Source organism: Carettochelys insculpta, chromosome 29 (assembly GCF_033958435.1).
Source record: "Carettochelys insculpta isolate YL-2023 chromosome 29, ASM3395843v1, whole genome shotgun sequence".
Lineage (NCBI taxonomy): Eukaryota > Metazoa > Chordata > Testudines > Carettochelyidae > Carettochelys > Carettochelys insculpta.
In genome coordinates, this window is record NC_134165.1 from 3,837,511 (window position 1) to 3,857,754 (window position 20,244).

The 20,244-nt window shown below is 46.9% G+C and overlaps 1 protein-coding gene across 1 annotated transcript in view; it reads right to left on the reverse strand.

Moving 5' to 3' along the window:
- The window catches only part of LOC142003419 (complement C3-like), a 78,155-nt gene extending 58,309 nt beyond the window's left edge, over window positions 1–19,846 (reverse strand). Inside the window, exons 1-10 of the mRNA XM_074980378.1 lie at window positions 19,746–19,846; window positions 13,220–13,412; window positions 10,254–10,410; window positions 6,327–6,397; window positions 4,112–4,206; window positions 3,268–3,350; window positions 3,018–3,108; window positions 2,275–2,377; window positions 1,383–1,503; window positions 179–294 (exon numbers count right to left, since the gene is read on the reverse strand). Coding sequence (XP_074836479.1) covers window positions 179–294; window positions 1,383–1,503; window positions 2,275–2,377; window positions 3,018–3,108; window positions 3,268–3,350; window positions 4,112–4,206; window positions 6,327–6,397; window positions 10,254–10,410; window positions 13,220–13,412; window positions 19,746–19,816 — 1,101 coding nt within the window. The 5' untranslated portion in view covers window positions 19,817–19,846. The remainder of the gene's footprint in view (window positions 1–178; window positions 295–1,382; window positions 1,504–2,274; window positions 2,378–3,017; window positions 3,109–3,267; window positions 3,351–4,111; window positions 4,207–6,326; window positions 6,398–10,253; window positions 10,411–13,219; window positions 13,413–19,745) is intronic.
- Between the last annotated feature and the right edge of the window lie 398 nt (window positions 19,847–20,244).

Sequence of the window (20,244 nt, forward strand, 5' to 3'; positions counted from 1 at the left end):
ATGGTCCTAAGGCATCTGCGTGACCTCATGACCTATTCTGCATCCAGAGCCACCGCATGGCTCCCTGCACAGTCAGCTTTGAGCCGGATTCCGATCTCCATAGCGCCAGCATGAATTGGGAACAGCGGAGGCACGGACCCGGCCCTTTGTCTCCCGTTAAAAGCAGGAGAGCAATTACCATGAGCTCAAAGGGCATCCCCGGTTTGAAGTACTTGGGCGTTTTGGTGAAGTGGATCTGATAGGGAGACGTCACAATGTTAATTCCCGTTAGCTCCGCTTCCACCATGTCACTGCCTGCAGAGAGAAGCCACAGGGTGGGTGAAGAAAAATAGTTTCTGGACTAATGCTGATCTAGTCTTTCCTGCTGTCCATCAGAAATCAATTATGGAGGGTTACAGTCTCATTATGCCATTGTAATTAACAGAAGCCTTGGGCCTGATATTTCCAAGGTACGTGGGAGCTAAGCCATAGACCAAAAGCTGTGTCTTGAATTGCACCCAGAGAAAACAGACAGTCAATGTCAGAGCCCTAGGGCTGGAAGGGACCTCAGGAGGTTGTCGAGTCCAACCCTCTGCTCAAAGCATGATCAACCCCAACTAAATCCTCCCAGCCAGGGCTTTGTTAAGATGGGACTTAATCTGTAGGGATGGAGATTTCACCACCTCTCTAGGTGACTGGTCCCAGTGCTTCACCACCCTCTGGTGAAATCATCGCTCCTGATATCCGACCTGGACATCCCCCACTGTAACTTGAGACCACTGCTCCTTCTGCTATCTGGCACCGCTGAGAAGCGGCCTGTCTCCATCCTCTTTGGAACCACCTTCATGTAGTTGAAGGCTGATATCAAATCACCCCTCACTCTTCTCTTCTGCAAACTAGATCAGCCCAAATGCCTCAGCCGCTCCTCACAGGTCACGTGCTCCAGCCCCCAAATCATTTTTGTTGCCCTGCACTGGATTCTCTCCAGTACACCCACACTCTTTCCACAGTAGCAGAGGGCACCCAGAACTGGACGCCATACTCCAAATGTGGCCTCACCAGTGCCAAATAGAAGGGAAAATAATCACATCCTGAGATCTGCTGGAAATGCTCCTCCTAATGCACCCCAAAGTGCTGTTAGTCTTCTTGGCTACAAGGGCACATTGTTAGCTCATGTCCAGCTTCTTATTCTTTTCTGCTGCACTGCTACTTAGCCAGTTGGTCCCCAGCCTGTAACGATGCTTGGGATTCTTCCCTCAAGTGCAGGGCTCTGTCCTTGTTGAACCTGATTTTTTTGGGCCCAGTTCTCCAATTTGTCTGGGCCTAGGCCAGTCTGTCTATATTACATTCTTCCTGTGGAGAGGACTTTGTTCTGTGCCTCTCTGGAGTGAGCCGTTACTCACCGGACTCTGTCAAAACCGTCGTAATTGCATAGATCGAGTGGCCAATGAGCTCGGTCAGGTTGGTGAAGCGAGCTTGCAGCATCTCTCGGGTTAGCTCTGCTTCCCCATTCCCATTAGAGATCTGGAAACAGGGAAAGGGGTTCCTAACATCATCTGGCTGACCACACATAGACATGTGCAAACTTCCATGGGTTTCTCCCAATGCCCCAGGCTGGGCTTCCCCTCAGAGCCCAGGGACTGTATCTGGAATGGCACAGATTTGTTATTAGTTTTGGGAAGCAGACCTGGAGTCCACAGGACCCCACCTACAGCTCAGAGCTCTGTATCCTCTGCTGCTGCTCCTCCAAATTCGGGAGGGGGTGTGACACGCCACAGAACTCCTCGGGTACCTGTGGTTCACTGTCAACATTTTGGCCAGCCTGCTATAAAGGAGCCATGGGACAGTCCTTATGCTGCCCCTTTAACTCCTCTCCTGTGGCAGCTGCAGAGGAGCTGCGTGAAGCAGGCACAGCCAAGAGTGTCATAGAGGCAAAGAAGCTCGGGGCTATGGCCTGCTCCCTAAGTCCACAGCCCCGTACAGGCAAGTGGAAGCTACAGCTGGCGGGAGAGAGGGCAGGCCACCCTGAAGGAGCCACCTATCTCTGTAGGCTTAAGAGCACATTGGGAATGTGCGGGCAAGAGGTGGAGGGATTGTAGGGCAAATCTAGTAGGGTCACACAACTTGGTTCTTTGCCATCTCATGTCCCCACCCCACAGTGACCTTGACTGCAGGACCTTGGTGGTGCGGGAGGTAAACACCTGACTAAGGTGATGTTCAACTAGAGAGGCTCTTCATTTCATTTGTAAGGATGCATCACTTCCCCAATATTTCCCCTCTGAGAACAGCTGCTACCTCAATTCTCTTGAGTGACTGTGGGATGCTCTTCTTCTCATTCCCTATCTTCACCCCAAAGAGGATATAGGCAGTGCCCTTTAATTCCTTCCCATAGAGGAACCTGAAAGAGGAGAGGGTGGGTAAGAAATACCCCCTGGAAGCCTCCCAAGAACCCGTGGTGCTGGCCTGTGGGTTAGACCCAAGACATTTCCATCAAGATCTCTTGAATGACACCACGTGCCTTTGCTTAGAGGTGGCCCAGTCAGAGATCTAAGTCATTTGTTTTCCAGTTATCTGCTTTCTGGTGTGGTAGCTGGAGGAGGTGGCAGTAAAGGTGGATGAAGAACCAGAGCCGAAGACACAGTTTGCTGGTGGGTCAGGCTAGTTTCAACTCCTCACCAGAAGAAACTAAAGGAGGGGAAATTTTCAGCAAGTTCCACTCCCAAACTGTTGTTCCATGGCAAATTGGGTTATTTATCAAACAGTCTTTTCGATGCAAACCATATGCTTTCCACAAAAGGGAAAAAAAAAAATCTATTTTTAAATGAAAAATATTTTGGCCAAACCCCCAAAACACTTAATTTTGGAAGCGCTGCCATGATGGCTTATGGGAGGTGTAGCTCAGCTGTCTCATGTCCCCATGTTCTTCTACAGGCCCCTAGCCGCCCAACCAAACAACATCTCCCATGATGCACCATTGCTGGGGATTCCCACGATACACCGCCTCCTCTTCCACTCTAACAGCTCACAGAGAGACCCACCTCGCATGGATATGAATTGTGAGATTCTCATTGCCATCTATGTAAAAAAACTTCTCAGAGGGCACCAATGTGACTTCGAAACTTGGTAACACTGGAGAAGCAAGGAGGAGAGAACATTCAGCTTGTAGGAGGATTCAGCAGGTCTGCAAAGCCAACCTGGATGAAATTTCTCCTCTACAATGGGTTCAGGGGATGAGAGAGAGGAGAGAGCTCTTTGGGACTGAAGGAGGACAACAGGAGAGATCCTCACCATATTCTTTAACCTCAAACTGTGTACTGAAGCTCTTCTGTGGGGAATCTTCATACCTAGCCACAATCTTCCAGGTTCCCAAACTAGAGAGAAAAACAAAAGACAAATGAGTGGTCCAGCACATACATGGCTATGTCTGACTGGCCCTCTTCTTTCTCCAGGTCATTGTGTTGGGCTGTGATGCTAACCCTGAACCTCGCATTGATCCTAAGATGTCTTCAAGTCAATAAAGATGACTGTTGCCTTCTTAGCTTCAGATAACCTAATGTACAGTTGTATATTTTGAGAAGTGTTGGGAACCCTACAAATCTTGCTCTCTTTGGGGCAGGGGTGAAATGTGGGGCAGGAAGACAAATTTTGACCAGCTCTCCAACTGGACATCTCTGTGACTCCCCAAGACTAGAACAATTAGTGCTAATAACAACACTGGCAGGGTTCTTAAACCATATCCTGCAGGGCTTATGCCGGTCTCTAAATATCAGAGATTGATGTGACACTGTCATGGTGATGTTATCCAACATCTGCCTACTGCAGAGGTTCCTACACTGTTCTCTGCACCAGCTCATGGTGCTGCTTCACTGGACAAGGTAGACATTGAGTCTAAACCACTCTGGCGATTTCTATGGCACAATCATTTTGTTATGAGGGGCTAGATCCCTTTTCATAGTGAGATAACCATAATGGGTACACACCTGCTTTATACACTGCTTAAGAGTGTCTTTACTCCAGGGGAATGTTTGTAGATGACCTAGCTAATGAATCATACACCTAAACCTTCCGTCTCCCTGCCTGGTCTCCGTAATCTTTATTACCTAGGTCTACGGTGACAGTTAGGGCAACTTACGGGATGATCTCAGGTAAATGGTAGGTCAAAGGGAGGATTCCCTTTTTGCCAGATGAAGATATGGATTCTCTCCTCACAATAATGCCCTCAGGGGTCTGGTGAGAGAAATCAGGTCAGAGATCAGAGGGGTTAGAAAATACTGTAAATTATCCTGAACAACACGATCGAGAGGTTTTTTGGCGAGGTTTCTGAGAAGAGATTCCGAGGTTTATAAACTAGTACTTAGCAACCAGTTGCTGCGGCTGCTGCTTTGGTTGATGTGACACAGACCCACCTCGTTGCAGTCAGTCCTCAAGACAAAGTGCTCCAATGTAAGTTGTTTTGCACTTACGCCATTAAAACTTTGAGGAACACAAGGTTAAAATTCCTCCTCACTTAAGTAGTTATGTTATTTAGCACACGGAAAATTAGCATAGCTTACCAGCATCCTCCGCAGCTTTCCTCTCTCTCATATGGCACACAGGGTACAAATGGTTTTAAAAATGTATTTTGTGTTAGGATTATATCTTTAAGTGTTGCTTAAAACGCCTGGTATGGTAAGCGAGTGGCACATTAGGGTTTGAACGGTCACATAGGTAACATTTGTGCTTTTTTCAGTCCCTGCCCCCCTCTATTTACGTTATTTCTTATGGCATAGAATGAGGAATTCTCTCCCATTTTGCTTTAAGTCACAACTTTACAATCCCTATCTCCAACGTATATCAAGGAAGACCTGTACAGGCAAATAATTCTTACCTCAGACCTGACAAACTTACTCCATCAAACTCGTGGCTTGCAGGGTAATGTAGGGAGGCTGTGCAGGAAACAGCCAATAGGGGAGGAGCTCAGAGGAGCAGCCAATCCAGGCTGGGCAGGCCCCTATAAGAACTGCAGCTGGGGCAGAGCAGGTGCAGTGGGGGAGAAAGTTAGACCCCAGGAAACGGCAGTCGTGGGCAGGAGCAGGGGAAGCCCTGAGGTCCGTGCAAAGAAGGTGCTAGGACCGAAGGGAAGGGGCCCAGAGAAAGGGCATGAGCGGGTGGAGGATGCAGTACATGTCTTCTATCTCCAGGGCCCCTGGGGCGGGACTGAGGGTAGGGATCCTGAGCTGGGACCTGGTGCGCTGCTGCTACGTCATGAAATAATGTAAAAATAAATAAAATAAAACATATTGTGAAACAGCAGCATGTTTTCGGACAAAGCTTTGGTGTGCTCTGAGAGCATTTTTTTTTTTTTTTTTTTTTACATTTCAAAAAACATTTGCGCAGGAATTTCACCAAAATCATTCATTTTGGGAATCCTGCTCTTCGTCAACATGTCGTTGTCTGCTGGACAATGGTTTCAGCAAAGAGCAGCTCTAGTCATAGCTTCCACTTCAGAAACACGCGGCATGCACTGCTCCCTTACTGGTCACCTTCCCATCTGCCCAAAGTGCTGCCCGGTTTCCTTTCAAAACCTTGCACCAGTGCTACACCCAGCATCTCCCACAGTTCAACCATGAAGCCTCCCAGAGAGCTCAGCTGTGGAATCATACAGCCACTAGTGCAGTCTAGCAGTTAGAGCAGCAGCCTGGGTCTCAGGTCTCCTGGGTTCTAGGTCCCAGCTGAAAGTGGGGCTAATGCGTGCTTAAGAGGCTGTAAGACACAAGAGCAGAGGGGGTGAAACCGATGAATGTGCCTGTACGAGCAAAACCAGGTGTTGTCCCACCCCCTGCTACAGGGCAGAGTGACACCAGACTCAGTCAGCCAGAGGTGTGACAAAATGCACAATATCAGCTGAACAACATCCCCATTGGCTAAGCCTTCCCTGGAGAGCTGGCTTGGCAGTGAGGGGCTGTCTTCTCGGGGTGGGGGTGGTAACTACACTAGCATCACCCCCTGGGGATACCTCAATGGGCTCATACATTAGGTTAACCATGTCAGACTTCTATTAGCCGTTAACTTGTGTCCTATTCCCACCATGTTTTCCTGTGTTCTCAGTGCTGGTCCCAGGATGAGAGAGAGATGAACTTTCCCGATAGACAAACCTGAAGATGACCTTTGTGTAGCTCACACAGTTTTGTCCCTTTCCACCAACAGCAGTCAGCCCAGCAAAAGATATCACTCCCCCCACACCTTGTCTCTCTCATGTTGCCATCTAAGCATTTACCTGCAGCTATGCTCGTTAAAACAGTCTTGTTTCCAAAAACTCGGTGCTTTACACCTACACATTTCGAGAAAGTGACTGGGAACTGCCTTACCTGAAGTTCAACAGCAACCGGTTTCAACACTGGTTCCAGTCGGTGACCCACAACGAAGAGCCGACAATTGACTGGGGGAAAAAAAAAAAAAAGGAAAATCAGAAGGCAAATTCATGGTTGATGCTCTGTTAGGCCTTGGACTGGTTTACTTCACATTAAGCAAAGCACAGGCTGATGCATCCTGAGCAGACAGGCTAAACTATAGGCAGCAAAGGGTGGGGTGACAATCGGGAGCATGTTTAAAATAAGCAAAAAGGAAGCTCATCACACAATGCTCACTGGACTTGTGGAATTCATCTCCCTGGTAGGCTGTCCAAAGGCCACAAGTGTAACTGAGCTGGTTTCATGGAAGATTGATCATCTTGGCTAACAGCCAGCAGAGGACTTGTGACAACCCCGTGCGATAGGGTGTCTCTAGATATCCAACCACAGACCATTGGAGCATTCGGCCCAGGTCCCACGTTTTTGGGGGGAGGGCTGAACTTCAGGGAGACAAAAAGTCTGGGCAGCGCAGGGACCAATGGCAGTCCTACCCAACCCATTCTGCCCGGCCCCACCTCAGAGGGATGTCCTAGTGGCATTCAGGACAGGTTTGGGGGGGATGGCTGGAATGGGGATGGTGGTGGGGTAGGGGTGGGAAGAGACAGGGGCTTGCAGGAAGGGGTGGAGCCTAGGACTGAGTGGGGGCTGTTCTGAGCCCTGCATGCCCCTAAGGATGGCCCTGCCTAGCTAGAACAGTGGTGTAACCCAAAGTAGCCAATTCTCATATTCTCACTCCACATGCAGCTTCTGAGGAGGGCTTTGTGTCTACACGCTGCTGTGCCACTAGGAGTTGGGAAGGGATGTGAAGAGTAACAAGAAGGGTTTCTACAGGCATGTGAACAATAAACCGGTTATCAGAGAAGGTGTGGGGCCATTACTGGATGAGGGAGGTAACCTAGTGACAGATGATGCAGGAAAAGCTGAAGTACTCAATGCTTTTTTTGCCTCAGTCTTCACAAAGTCAACTTCCACGTGATCATCCTAGATGATGCAGTATGGGAAGGTGGAGGGCAGCCATCTGTGGGGAAGGAAGAAGTTCTGAGCCATCTAGAAAAACTAGATGTGCACAAGTCCATGGGTCTGGATTTAATACACCCCAGGGTACTGAGGGAATTGGCAGAGGTCATTGCTGAACCTTTAGCCATTATCCTTGAAGACTCTTGGAAATCAGGGGAGATACCGGATGACTGGAAGAAGGCAAACGTAGTGCCCATCTTTAAAAAAGGAAAGAAGGACAATCCAGGGAACTATAGACCCGTCAGCCTTACCTCAACCCCTGGGAAAATAATGGAGGGAATCCTCAAGGAATCCATTTTGAAGCACTTGGAAGAGGGGAAGTGATCAAAAGTAGCCAACATGGATTCACCAGGGGCAAGTCCTGCCTCACCAATCTGATCAGCTTCTATGGCGAGGTAACAAGCTCTGTGGACATTAGGAAGTCAGTGGATGTGATATACCTTGACTTCAGCAAGCCTTTTGATACGGTCTCCCACAACATTCTTGTCCATAAGTTAAGGAAATATGGATTGGATCCTTGGACTATAAGATGGATAGAAAGCTGGCTTGATGGTCAGGCCCAATGGGTAGTGGTCAGTGGCTCAATATCTGGATGGAGGTCTGTTTCAAGCGGAGTGCTGCAAGGCTCGGTTCTGGGGCCGGTGTTATTCAACATCTTTATTAATGACCTGGATGAGGGACTGGGTTGCACCCTCAGCAAGTTTGCAGATGACACAAAACTAGGGGGAGAGGTAGATACGTTGGAGGATAGAGAGAGAATCCAGAGGGACCTGGATAAATTGGAGGACTGGGCCAAAAGAAATCTGATGCGGTTCAATAAGGAGAAGTGTAGAGTCCTGCACCTGGGGTAGAAGAATCCCAAACATTGTTACAGGCTGGGGACTGACTGGCTGAGCAGCAGTGTGGTGGAAAGGGACCTAGGGGTTATGGTGGATGAAAGGCTGGATATGCGTAAACAGTGTGCCCTTGTAGCCAAGAAAGCTAACGGCATACTAGGGTGCATTAGGAGGAGCATTTCGAGCAGATCTAGGGAAGTAGTTATACCTCTTTATTCGGCACTGGCAAGGCCACATTTGGAATATTGTGTCCAGTTTTGGGCCCCCCAGTATAAAAAGGATGTGGATTTCCTAGAGTGGGTTCAGCAAAGGGCAACAAAAATGATTCAGGGTCTGGAGCACAAGACCTATGAGGAGAGGCTGAGGGATTTGGGCTTGTTTAGTTTACAAAAAAGACGACTCAGAGGTGATTTAATAGCAGCCTTCAACTTCCTGAAGGGGAGCTCTAAAGAGGAGGATGAGAAATTGTTCTCAGTGGTGTCAGACGGCAGAACAAGGAGTAATGGTCAGAGATGAAGAGGGAAAGGTGTAGGTTAGATATTAGGAAAAACTTCTTCAGCAGGCGGGTGGTGAAGCATTGGAATGCGTTGCCTAGAGAGGTGGTGGATTCTCCATCCCTAGAGGTTTTTAAGTCCCGGCTGGACAAGGTCCTGGCTGGGATGACTTAGTGGGGTTGATCCTGCTTGAAGCAGGGGGCTGGACTAGATGACCCCCTGAGGTCCCTTCCAGCCCTGTGATTCTGTGAGTTAGACCGACAGCCAAAGATTTTCTTTTCCACAGGCCACAGAATAGCCAACATCATTACATGTCAGGGCACTACCAACCAAAAATGGAACTGGAAAATAAATCATTTCAGTGTGCTGGGATCCATAACCCATTCCCACTGAGGCTTAATCTGTCTGTGGTGTTCCGGTAATATATGGGTGTCTCTCACGAGCGCTTCACGGCAAGGCCATGCTCTTATCCCCATTGTACAGATAAGGCAACTGAGGCTTTGAGAGACCAGGCATCTCTTCCCCTTCTATACTGCAACCTCTGAAGAGTCACTGGAAAATACAGGAGGTATCATTCACGAGTGCTTTGTGCCTTGCGTCCAGAGTCGAGTGAAATATTTTCTTTTTGGTTCCATGTGAACTGAAAAAAAAAATCTCCCCAAATTTTTGTTTCCAACAAAATGGAAGTTGGTTTAGTTTTCTTGCCAAAAACAAAATTAGGCTCTATCAATATAGGACAATGCCCTTGCATGAAGTGTACTGTGGATGGTAAACACTTTGTGCTGGGTCAAAATAAACGTTTAGTTTAGTTTTCTGGTGGTTTTGACAAACAAAATTTAGCTGAATTTATAAATGGAAAACTGTTTAAAAAAAGTCAAACATATGTCAAAAAATGTCAAAAGGAACCATTTTAACTTAAAACAATTTTTTCAGGCATAATTCTGCCAAATCAACTCGGAATTCATGAATAGTTTCGATCGACCGAAAATTGCAATTTATGGAGGTTTTTTAGTCCTCTTGTGACAAAGTCCTGACTAGGATGATTCAGTTGAGGTTGATCCTGCTTCAGGTACAGGGCTGGACTAGATGACCTCCTAAGGTCCCTTCCAGCCCTGGGAATCTACAGAGCATCATTTGTCTGGAAAAACGTCAGCCAGCTCGACTCGTGTCATCGTTTGCCCAGAGGCAGAGTGGAGTAAAAGACTACCTCTAGCATGAGAGGAGAGCTCTGTTTTGATCTTGATTTAGATCTTATTTGCAGAGATGTGATTGATGACCTAACATGGAAAGCAGTAGATGATCAAGATATGACCATTCCCTTGCAAGGAGTGCAATGCAAAAGGCTAAATCTCAACGAAAGTTATCAGATGCTTGGGGAGGAGGACATAAGAAGCCATTAATGAAATACAGTAGAAGAATTACAACCACAAGGTGAAAGACACAATAATCTGGGTAATACACTGTCTGCAGCCCTGCTGTAGATCTAAAATAAAGCCAGGGCCCCCAGCTACCAAAAAGGAGCAAGAAGGCGGCAGTACCTGAAGATCCTGGTGTGTAGATGGTTTTATCTGTCTGGATGAAGATGTAGCCACTGTGGAAGGAGACCAGAATCACCTTCTCCAAAACAAATTGTGGACTTTCGGCTTGGACAGACACAAACTGTTTGACATCTTTCTTTAGGTCTCTGGTCGGAATCTGAGTGAAAATAAGATTTACTAGGAGTTATTGGTTCAGCAGGTCATTAGTCAATGTATAAAAGTATCTGTGCTGGAACAGCAAAACTCAGTCAGAAATTTATCAGGGGGGGGGGCCATGTTAGTCTGTATCTGCAAAAACAATGAAAAAGTCCTGTGGCACCTTACAGAGTAACAGATTTATTGGAGCATACGCTTTCGTGGGCAGAGACCCGCTTCATCAGATGTGTTGTCAGCCTGTCACAATGCATCTGACGAAGCGGGTCTTTGTCCACGAATGCTTACGCTCCAAAATATCTGCTAGACTATAAGGTGCCACAGAACTTCATTTTTTTGAAAATTTATGTCAACAATTCATACAAAGCTCTACAAGAAGTGCTGTATGGCATAAATTTCTCCCTGACCTACCCATCTGCTCAACCTCCGTTCATAAGACATTCCAATCACAAGTCCACTGTACAATATGACCCTAATAGGGACAATAAAGCTGCTATTCCCCACATAATTCAGCCACCTTGGTCCTAAAATACTAGCCTACTGGCCAATAACTACCAATATTTTGAAATTCCCTTTTATTCTGAATTGGAACAAAACCAGAACCGGCTGGTAACTTCGAAGTAAAAATCGAAACATTCCATATGGAAAAAAGTGAAAAAAACGTTTTCTTCTTTATCACGGCTATATAAAGCCAGGACATGCCCACATCTTGAATAACGTGTACAGATGAGGAGACCAGATCGCAAGGAAGATCTCTTAGCACTGGAAGTGGTTTAGAAAAGGGCAACAAAAACGATGGAGGGATTTGGAACGGGTGACATATGCAGAAAGATTAAGACGACAGGGACTTTCCAGCTTAGAAAAAGGGAAACTAAGGTGGGTATAACAGAGGTCTATTCCCACATCGGTCATGATTTTAAAGTGACTAAGGAAAAGCTATTAACCTGTTCCCATAACATAAGAAACTAGGGGTCATGCAATGGAATTAGTGGGTAGCAGGTTTCAAACTCAAAGAAAGTATTTCTTCAGAGTACATGGTCAGTCTGTGGAACTCCTCGCCAGAGGATGTGGCGAAGGCCAGAACTTTAACAGGTTTCAATGAAGAACTAGATGAATTCATGGAGGTTGGGTCCATTAAGGGCTATTAGCCAGGATAGGTAAGAACAGTGTCTCTAGCCTCTGTTTGTCAGAGGTTAGAAATGGATGACAGGAGAGGGATCGCTCAGTGACTACCTGTTCTGACAGTGACCAATGCCATATGCCCCAGAGGGAGTGAACAGAAGACAGGACACTGGGCTAGATGGACATTGGGCCTGAATCAGTGTTGTCGTTATGTGCTCTTTCTGACTTTTTCCTTTTGTATCACTATGGCTGTGGCCACACTTGGCCAAAACTTCAAAATAGCCATGGCCATTTCAAAGATTACTTATTCAGCGCCTCATTAGCATTAGGACACTTCTGGCCATGGCACTTCGAAAGCACCACTTTCAAAAGCGCGCAGTTCGGCGCGGCCCCACCAGGGTCCAAAGGAGCAGGGTCCTTTCAAAAAGGACCCCCATGTAACCTCACCGAGCCACGCGCTTTTGAAAGCGGCACTTTCTAAGTGCCGCTGCCAGAAGCATCCTAATGCTAATGAGGCACTGAATATTTGCATGGCCATTTCGAAGTTTTGGCCAAGTGTGGCCACAGCCTATATGTAACTAAATACACAATTAAATACCTTCCAAAACAAAGTTATTTCTAAATGAAAATTGAAAACATTCTATTCCAATAAGGCTAAAACACTCCCTTTCAATTACAAAAAAAAAACCCCAAAGAAAAAAAAAAGACCACCAACCACACAAAACAAAAAGAGTCAAATCAGGCATGCTCCTTTGGAAAGTTCCTAGTTGGATGAAACAGCATTTACATTTTCCACTCATATAACCCACATACCTTCCGGATGTGGTATACTGGCTCATCTAGTGACATGGAGACCACTTACACAGAGCATAATCTGCACTCCAGCTGTAGCTGCCAGCCAGCTGGATTTTAGCTCATGTTCTAAGCTTCCAAGGTTCAATTCCACCTACAGATGACACCCTTATGGGCTTGCAGTTTATTGGGATAATCCATTCATCTGGACACTCAAGGCCAGGGACTCTCTTACCAATACAATGCATTCGGTAGACATTAAAATACACCCTGAGCCAAACCCTCAACAGGTGTAAGCCAACACAGCTTAGTTGATGATACTGATTTACATCAGCTGAGGATCTGACACTTGATTTAACAAAAATAAATCACAATCTGACTGTGCCAAAGATCACAGTAAGCTTTTTTGGAAAAAAAAAAAAAAAAAAGTCACTTCTCCCTGAAAATGAATGACCTGCAAAAGGTAAAGAAAGGACTACAGAAATACGGACTACCATTGGATATTAACCCATTGGTTAAGTGATTCATTTTTTCCTTCCTTGGTGGAAGTTACCCCAAAACATCAATGCTCATGATTTTATGGAGATCCTTGCGATAGTCAATGTTTTTTGCAAAGCTCCATCTCCTGGACTCACATCATTATGTGCGAGAATCAGCTTCCTTGTTCTTTTTAAACAAGGAAGTTCTCAGAAAGCTTGAAAACGTGACCCAAATGCACTATGATCACTGGGGAGGGTGGGGGTGGGGGGGGATGGTGTGAAAGTCCCTGGGATTTTTCAGCAAGTCTTGGGACTTTTTGATGTCTGATTTATGGTGTCGGAAGACTTGGGCTTAGCCTGGTCGAAACCTAAATTGTGATTTGGTTTAACCAAGTGATGTGAGGCCGGGGTTTTACCCACCTTTATTGTGACTGTGCCCATCGTCCCATTCTGAGTGGTCAGGGTGGTTTGGCCCTGGGACAAAATGTGTCTCTTGAAGGGGAAGTCCCGTACAGTGACTGTCACGGTGGTGGAAGCGGTGAGTCCGTGGGCTTCAACCACGATTTTCTCTTCAGTCTCCACACGCAGGACGTTAGGGGTGATCATCGTATATCTAGGAAATATTTATTCATTTACTACCTTTTAAATTCCTTCTGAGGCCTGCCCCTTCCCCAAGCACGTCTCTGACCCCTTCATCACTGATAAGCATCACACCCTCCAAGGTAGAGCTAAACACGAAAGAAACATGGGGCTCATCACAAACACTGCTGCAAAGAAATCACTTATGAACTGGTGGCCAATATCAGATAAGGTACCGGGAACCAGATTCAATTCTCAACACATTAAGTGCACATGCTCCAACAAACGATGCAGATGAAACGGGCAAAGAGATTCCAGATAGAATCGAATGATACAATGAAAGAAACACCAAACCATGTTCTTGTCCTGATCATGGGACGGATTGAATACCTGGACTGGAAATGAAAGTAGAGGTTTTAAAGACAAACAAAGAGTCTTCACACAACTGGAATGACAGATAATGGCACAAGATTTCTGGAATTTTGGGCCACACATGATCAGCACATCTGCAAATCTTTCTTCCAACATGAAAGCTTACACATGGATTTCACTAGATGGTCATGTACAAAATCAAATCTGCTCTCTCAGGTTTCAGAGGTAGCTGTGTTAGTCTTTTTCAGCAGAAAAAACAGACTCCAGTGGCACTTTGAAGACTAAGAGTTTCATTACGGCATAAGCTTTCCTGAGTTGCAACTTGATTTGTCAGGTGCCTGAAGGGAAACAGAAAGAAACAGCAAGCAGACGCAGAGATGCAAGTGTTACATTAGGATGTATATGATCAGGGTGGATGTGGATAAGAAGAGGGGAGTATCTAAAGTGGAAAATTACTCAGAATATGCAAATAAGGTTAAATATGCAAATATATACCTCATTTGCATTTTGATTTGCCTAATTTGCATGCCTCTTTCGAAAGAGAAATGCAAGCGTAGATGCACCCAAAGAGAAAGAAAATAGACCCAGATCCCTCAATACACAGAGGCTATGTCTATGCTAGCCCAAAACTTCAAAAACAGCAGATAGGAACAAGGGGATTTCGAAGTTGCCAGGGTCCTTTTGAAAAGGAGCCTGGTCTGGACAAGCTGCGTCAATTTCGCAGTGCCGCGGTTGCCGGCATTCTAATGAGGCGCTGAATATGTATTTCAGCGCTTCCTTAGTAAACTTCGAAATGGCAATTTGCATGGCCGTTTTGAAGTTTTGGGCTGAAAGGCGAGTGCCGTCATCTCTGGTGCTGGGGACCTCGGTGCGGCTATCGGTGCCGCTACATGCGGTTCCATCAGAGTAGCTGCCTCCAGCACTGTTGGGTCCCATGCCAGGGACTCTGGTTCCAGTACTCTCGGTGCCACATCGGCACTTGCTAGATCCTTGGTGCTCACCGTTTACTGGTCAGAGCCCCGAGCACTGCTCTATAGAGTGCGGCCTTCTCGCTGCTTTGAGCCACCAGCGGTTCACGGCCCTGTGCCTCGCTCGTCCTGCCCACAGGTACCACCGGCAAGGATCGAGTTGGGGATTTACTTATGCGTAGAGGAGGTTAAGGAGGTAGCCTTCCTCTTATGCAGTCCTGAGGGCCCTTCCTTCTGGGACGCGTCCGATGGCTCAGGCTGGAGGACCTTGTTGAACAAGATCATTTTTAATCTCATTTCCCTGTCCTTCCTTGCTCTGGCTGCTAGTTTAGAGTGGTGAGGACACTTCTGGGGGACATGGGCCTCTCCCAGACAGCGAATGCATTTACTACGGCCATCGGAGGCAGGCATGGCCTCGCGGCACGATTCACATTTCTTAAACCCGAGCAAAGACATCTCTTCCAGGGTGTTTAACTCCTTTCAATGTTAAGTAAGGCAGTTAACAGCTAACAAAGCAGATATTGTTTACAATCTCTAAGATAGCGGAACGCCTGAGGCGGCCGCCTCCTTTTCTTATTCTCTCTTTTCCTGCCCCCCCCGCTATTTTTTTTTAAACTATATACAAGAAACAACTTTAACAGTCTTAGAAAACGAGACAAAACAAACTAATAACTATATTATAACGAATTTATCCGTCTCAGGTGTTGGAGCCGGAGTGGATTCCACCTGCAGCCGTTGGCGGTTGAGAGGAACTGGTGTGGACCGGATTGCGCACGTGACCAAAAGCGCGCAAAGGACCAACGTGCATCGGCGCATGCGCGACCTGACGAGATACAGCTGGAAATCTCCGATCTGCGGCGCCGGGGCGAGCCCAACACCTAATGTGGAGCCCCCATGGAGGCCACTCAAAGAAGAAGCTCTTTTCCATGGTGACAGATGACAAGAATGAGGAGCAATGGTCTCAAGTTGCAGTGGGTGAGGTCTAGACTGGATATTAGGGAAAAACTGTTTCACCAGGAGAGTGAGGCACTGGAATAGGTGGTGGAATCTTCAGCCCTAGAGGGTTTTAAGTCCTGGCTTGACAAAGCCCTGGCTGGGATGATTTGGTTGGGGTTGGTCCTGCTTTATGCAGGGGCTGGACTTGATGACCTCCTGAGGTCTATCAACTCTGTGATTCTATGAACAAAAAACAAAGTGGAAAGAAACCTGACTTTTTCCAAAACAGCTGTGCTAGAAGCAGCCCAAAGAGATCTTAGAAGAAACAAGGAAAATTAGAGATAAAAATAGCAAACAAAAGGTTCTAGTACTACAACACGTGACTGAGGAAACAAAACAAGCCTATAGGATATTAGGAAAAACTATGCATGTATCTGACAAAGAGGGTCTTTTTCCACAAAAACTTATGCTCCAAAAAAATCTGTTAGTCTATAAGGTGCCACTGTTTTTGAGAAAAATCTGTTTCACCAGGAGTGCGGTGAAGCACTGGAATCTCCATCCCTAGGGGCCTGTTAAGTCCTGGCTTGAGAGAGTCCTGACTGGGCTTATTTAGTTGGGGTTGAGCCTGCTATGGGCAGGGGGCTGGACTTGATGACCTCCTGAGGTCCCTTCCAGCCCTAGGGTTCTATGGACCTTGACGAAGCAGGAAAGAAGCAATGCAAGAACGGTAAGTGAAACTGGATGGAAAGCAAGGCCGGGGAAGCTGCAGAAGCAGGGGAAAGAAACAATATGATAACAGTCTCCACAATCTTGAAACCTTATCATGATTACCTAATAAAGAAATATGTTAGGTCTTCCAGGTGCCACAGGCCTGGCTGTTATTTGGGAAGCTACAGACTAATATGGGTCCGCCTCAGAGTCTACAATCTTGAAACGTTAGAACAAAAAAGCAGTGAAGTAGCACTTTAAAGACTAACAAAATAATTTATTAGGTGATGAGCTTTCGTGGGACAGACCCATTTCTTCAGACCACAGCGTTAAGGTGACCATCCATCCTGTTTTGGCCAGGACAGTCCAATATGTCAGGCATGAGGAACAAAAGGGTTAATTGTCCCATATTCATGGCCCCTGCTGTACTGCCCTCCCCCCAGGTCAGAGCAGTCACATCTGCATGTACAAGGTGCTGACCAGAGAGCACAGCCAGATGTGCAGGCAGCCAGCAGGGGTCTTGCCATAGGGTAAGGCAGGGGTGGGAGGGGGCAGCATGTGTCCCACACAGTCCTTTTTGCTGCCCCTCCAGGCAAGGAGACGTCTGCCCTCAAGGTGGGGCTTGCAGCCCCGTTCCCAGCTCCCATGGCTGAGGGAAGCTGGGAGTCACACCTGTGGGGCTGCAGTCCCGTTCCCACTGCCGCGTGGTGTGGGGCAGCCAGACAGCCCCCATCCCACAGCTGGGCTGCATTCCTGGTGCCCCCTGGCTAGACAGGTGTTCCACCTTCCCATCCAGGAAGCACCTCCCCCAGGCCTGCAGGGTGCAGCCATCAACCCTGGGTTCCCATGCTCCCACTGGGAAGCTGCAGCGCCTGTGCCCTGGGCCACCACTGCAGGGCAGGAGCCCCCCGTCCAGTGCCCCACTGCAGGGCAACAGCTGGGAGTGGCAAGGCTTAATTCTGTATTCCCCATTTGCTCCTCTCAAAGAAGTTGTCTTTGGAGCCCATGGGCCAGAGTCAGAGCCAAATTAACCTCCTGTGGGTCTGCGGCCCAAACATGTGTGTGGGCTTTTGGGGGGCGGGGGGGCAGCAGAGCCTGGTGCAGGGCTGAGAGGCCAGCCTTGCTAAACAGCACTGACCATTGACTTGCAAACACATATTTTTAGTTTCCTCCTATTAGTTATAAAAATGTCATGCGTGTTTTTAGTGGGTGCTCAGTAAACAGTGTTAATTTGAACATTTGTACAGTGCAGGTCTGACTGATTTCCATTGAACTCCCTGCTGTCCGAGAAATTTTACCAGGTGTCCTATATTTGGCATAGGGAAATATGAAACAGTTGAGCAGATCAGGAACAATCTTCAGACATGTCCCAGTGACAGGGAAACAAGGAGAAATTCAGAAAACACAACAGGAACACGGATCAGAGAGGTAGCCCTGTTGTCGTTCTTGAAGATACAGACTAAGGAGTCCTGTGGCACCTTGTAGACTACCATATCTTGGAGCATGAGCTTTCGGTGGCAAAGACCTGCTTTGTCAGATACATGTGTGTGTGTGGGGGGGGGGGGGGTGTTCAGAGGAGGATTTAAAGAGTGGGGTCTCAGTAAAAGGGAGGGCCAGAGCCAACAAGATCTGTTCAGCCAAGGTGGAAATGGCCCGTTAGTGGCAGTAGGTATCCAAAAAGCTAAAAACGAGTCAGATCAGACGGGGGATGTGGCCCATTGTCAGAGTCTAATGTGGAGACTGGCAGTGGCTGGCCCCTTACAAAAGCAGCTTCTCTGCCCTGGGTGTTAACATCTCCACATTAGACTTACAATGGGCCACATCCCCCCCCGTCTGATCTTGCTTTTTCCTCTTTTGATACGCACTACAGATAATGGGCCATTTCCCCCTTGACTGCACTGACCTTGTCAGCTCTGGCCCTCCCTTTCACTGGGACCCTCTCTTTAAATCCTCCTCTGGAAATCTTCCCCCCCACCGAAGTCATGCACCTGATGAAGCAGGTCTTTGCCCAGGAAGAGGAACAGAACACTTCAGAGAAGTGCTAGATCAACAAGAACCAATTTAGTAATGACAAACCATCAGACCTAGATTTAGATGCCTTCTGTTTTTCTCTCAGAGAGGTTAAAAACAACAAGGCACCCAGGCTGGAGGGCTTTCCTTCGGAGATGCTTAAAATATAGAGACGAAGAGGTGAAATCAGTCACGTGTTCACTGTGCAACAAGCTATAGACAGAGAAGAAAGTGGCAGAAGACCAGACCTTCGGAATCCTAATTAAATTAGCAAAGAAAGGCGATCTAAGCATTTGCTTAATTTGAAGGACAGTGACACTTTTATATGTCGGAGGGAAAATATTAGCAACAATCCTTCTGTACAGAAGGAAAGAAGAGATGGATAATCTCCTAGGGGAGCAACAAACCGGATTTAGACAAGGGAGATTCCATACAGGTTTTGTTTTCACACCGAGATGGATTATGGAGACCACCACAGAATTCCAAGTTGCAGTCCTGCCATTAATTCTATGCCTTTGGATCGTGTGAACAGAGAAACAAGGTTAAAAATTGTGGAACAAAAGGGAATTCCAACAAAATGAATTAATATTACGGATGTATTATACATCAGCTCAAAATGCTTCATTGCAATGAATTAAGCAAACCACTCAACATCCAGACAGGCGTAAGGAAGGGGTGCATCCTGTCCCCTTTTCTGTTCATGCTAGTCATGGACTATGGATTAAAGCAATGCAATGGTGACGCATACATATGGCCTAAAATGGAACAGTTCAAGGCCATTTGATCTAGATTTTGTTGAGGACATCGCTGTTAGTAATGAAGATGCCAACAGGCGACAAAAATGCACAAATCAAGTAAAAGGAACGCTGGAAAGGATAGGTCTGGATTCAATGCAAAGAAATAAAGTCATGTAACAGGGACTGTAAAGACAGAAATTAAAACTGAATTAGAGAAGCTGGAGAAGGTGGACAATTTTACATAATTTGGAAGTTCCATCACCCCCCACCCAAAAAAAAAAAAAAAAAAAGAAAAAAGAAAATCAATGCTCCCACAAGTCTCTATCCATTGCACAGAGTTTTTCCATGCACATGTGGAATAAATTTTATGTGCACTGACGTGTTGCCTGATCCTCAGATGATATAAAATTGGCTCTAGATTCCACCCACCAGCTTCAAGATCCTCCAACCCTGAAACAGTTACAAATCAAACATGGTTGACAAAGATCAGAGCAAACGGGGAATGAAGGTTTCTGAAGAGGGGGCTCCCACGGAATCTCAGCAAAGGAAGAAAAACAAAGGGTTGACCTCACTCAGAGCAGCCAAATGAACTTACCGTTCATAGCCTCATTTGGCCAGAACACCAGGGGTACTTACAGTTGGCTGTGGGACACAGTAGGGAGACAGAACCCCAACACCACCACAAAGTAGAGAACAGACCCCTCCATAGCTCTGAGGGTTGAAACAACAGCTCCCGCTGTGTTATTTAGATTTAGAGTCCAACGTTATCAAGCCTTTGTGTAACCCAGGGAGTAATTCTTCAGGGCTGGGAAGGGACCAAGCCAATTTTGCATACTCAGTGGAATGACCTTGCAGGGATATCTGCTCTGTTGGTTTGCTGTCTGGTCTGTCATTTACTCAGCCTAGTGACAGCCAAGAAGAGTCAGAGCTTAAATCTAGGGGTGGGGAAATGTTCAGTTCTCCACGAGGAACCAAGAACCAGGCCTGGGAGTCAGGACTCCCAATTTTTGTTGCTGACCTGCCACTACCTCATCCTATGACCATGGCGAGGGGGTGGGTCGCTTCAGCCAGGCATGTAACAGAGCTGGCTGCTTCCTCAGAGCCTCTGCATCGCTCTTCCTCAGTTTCCCTCCAC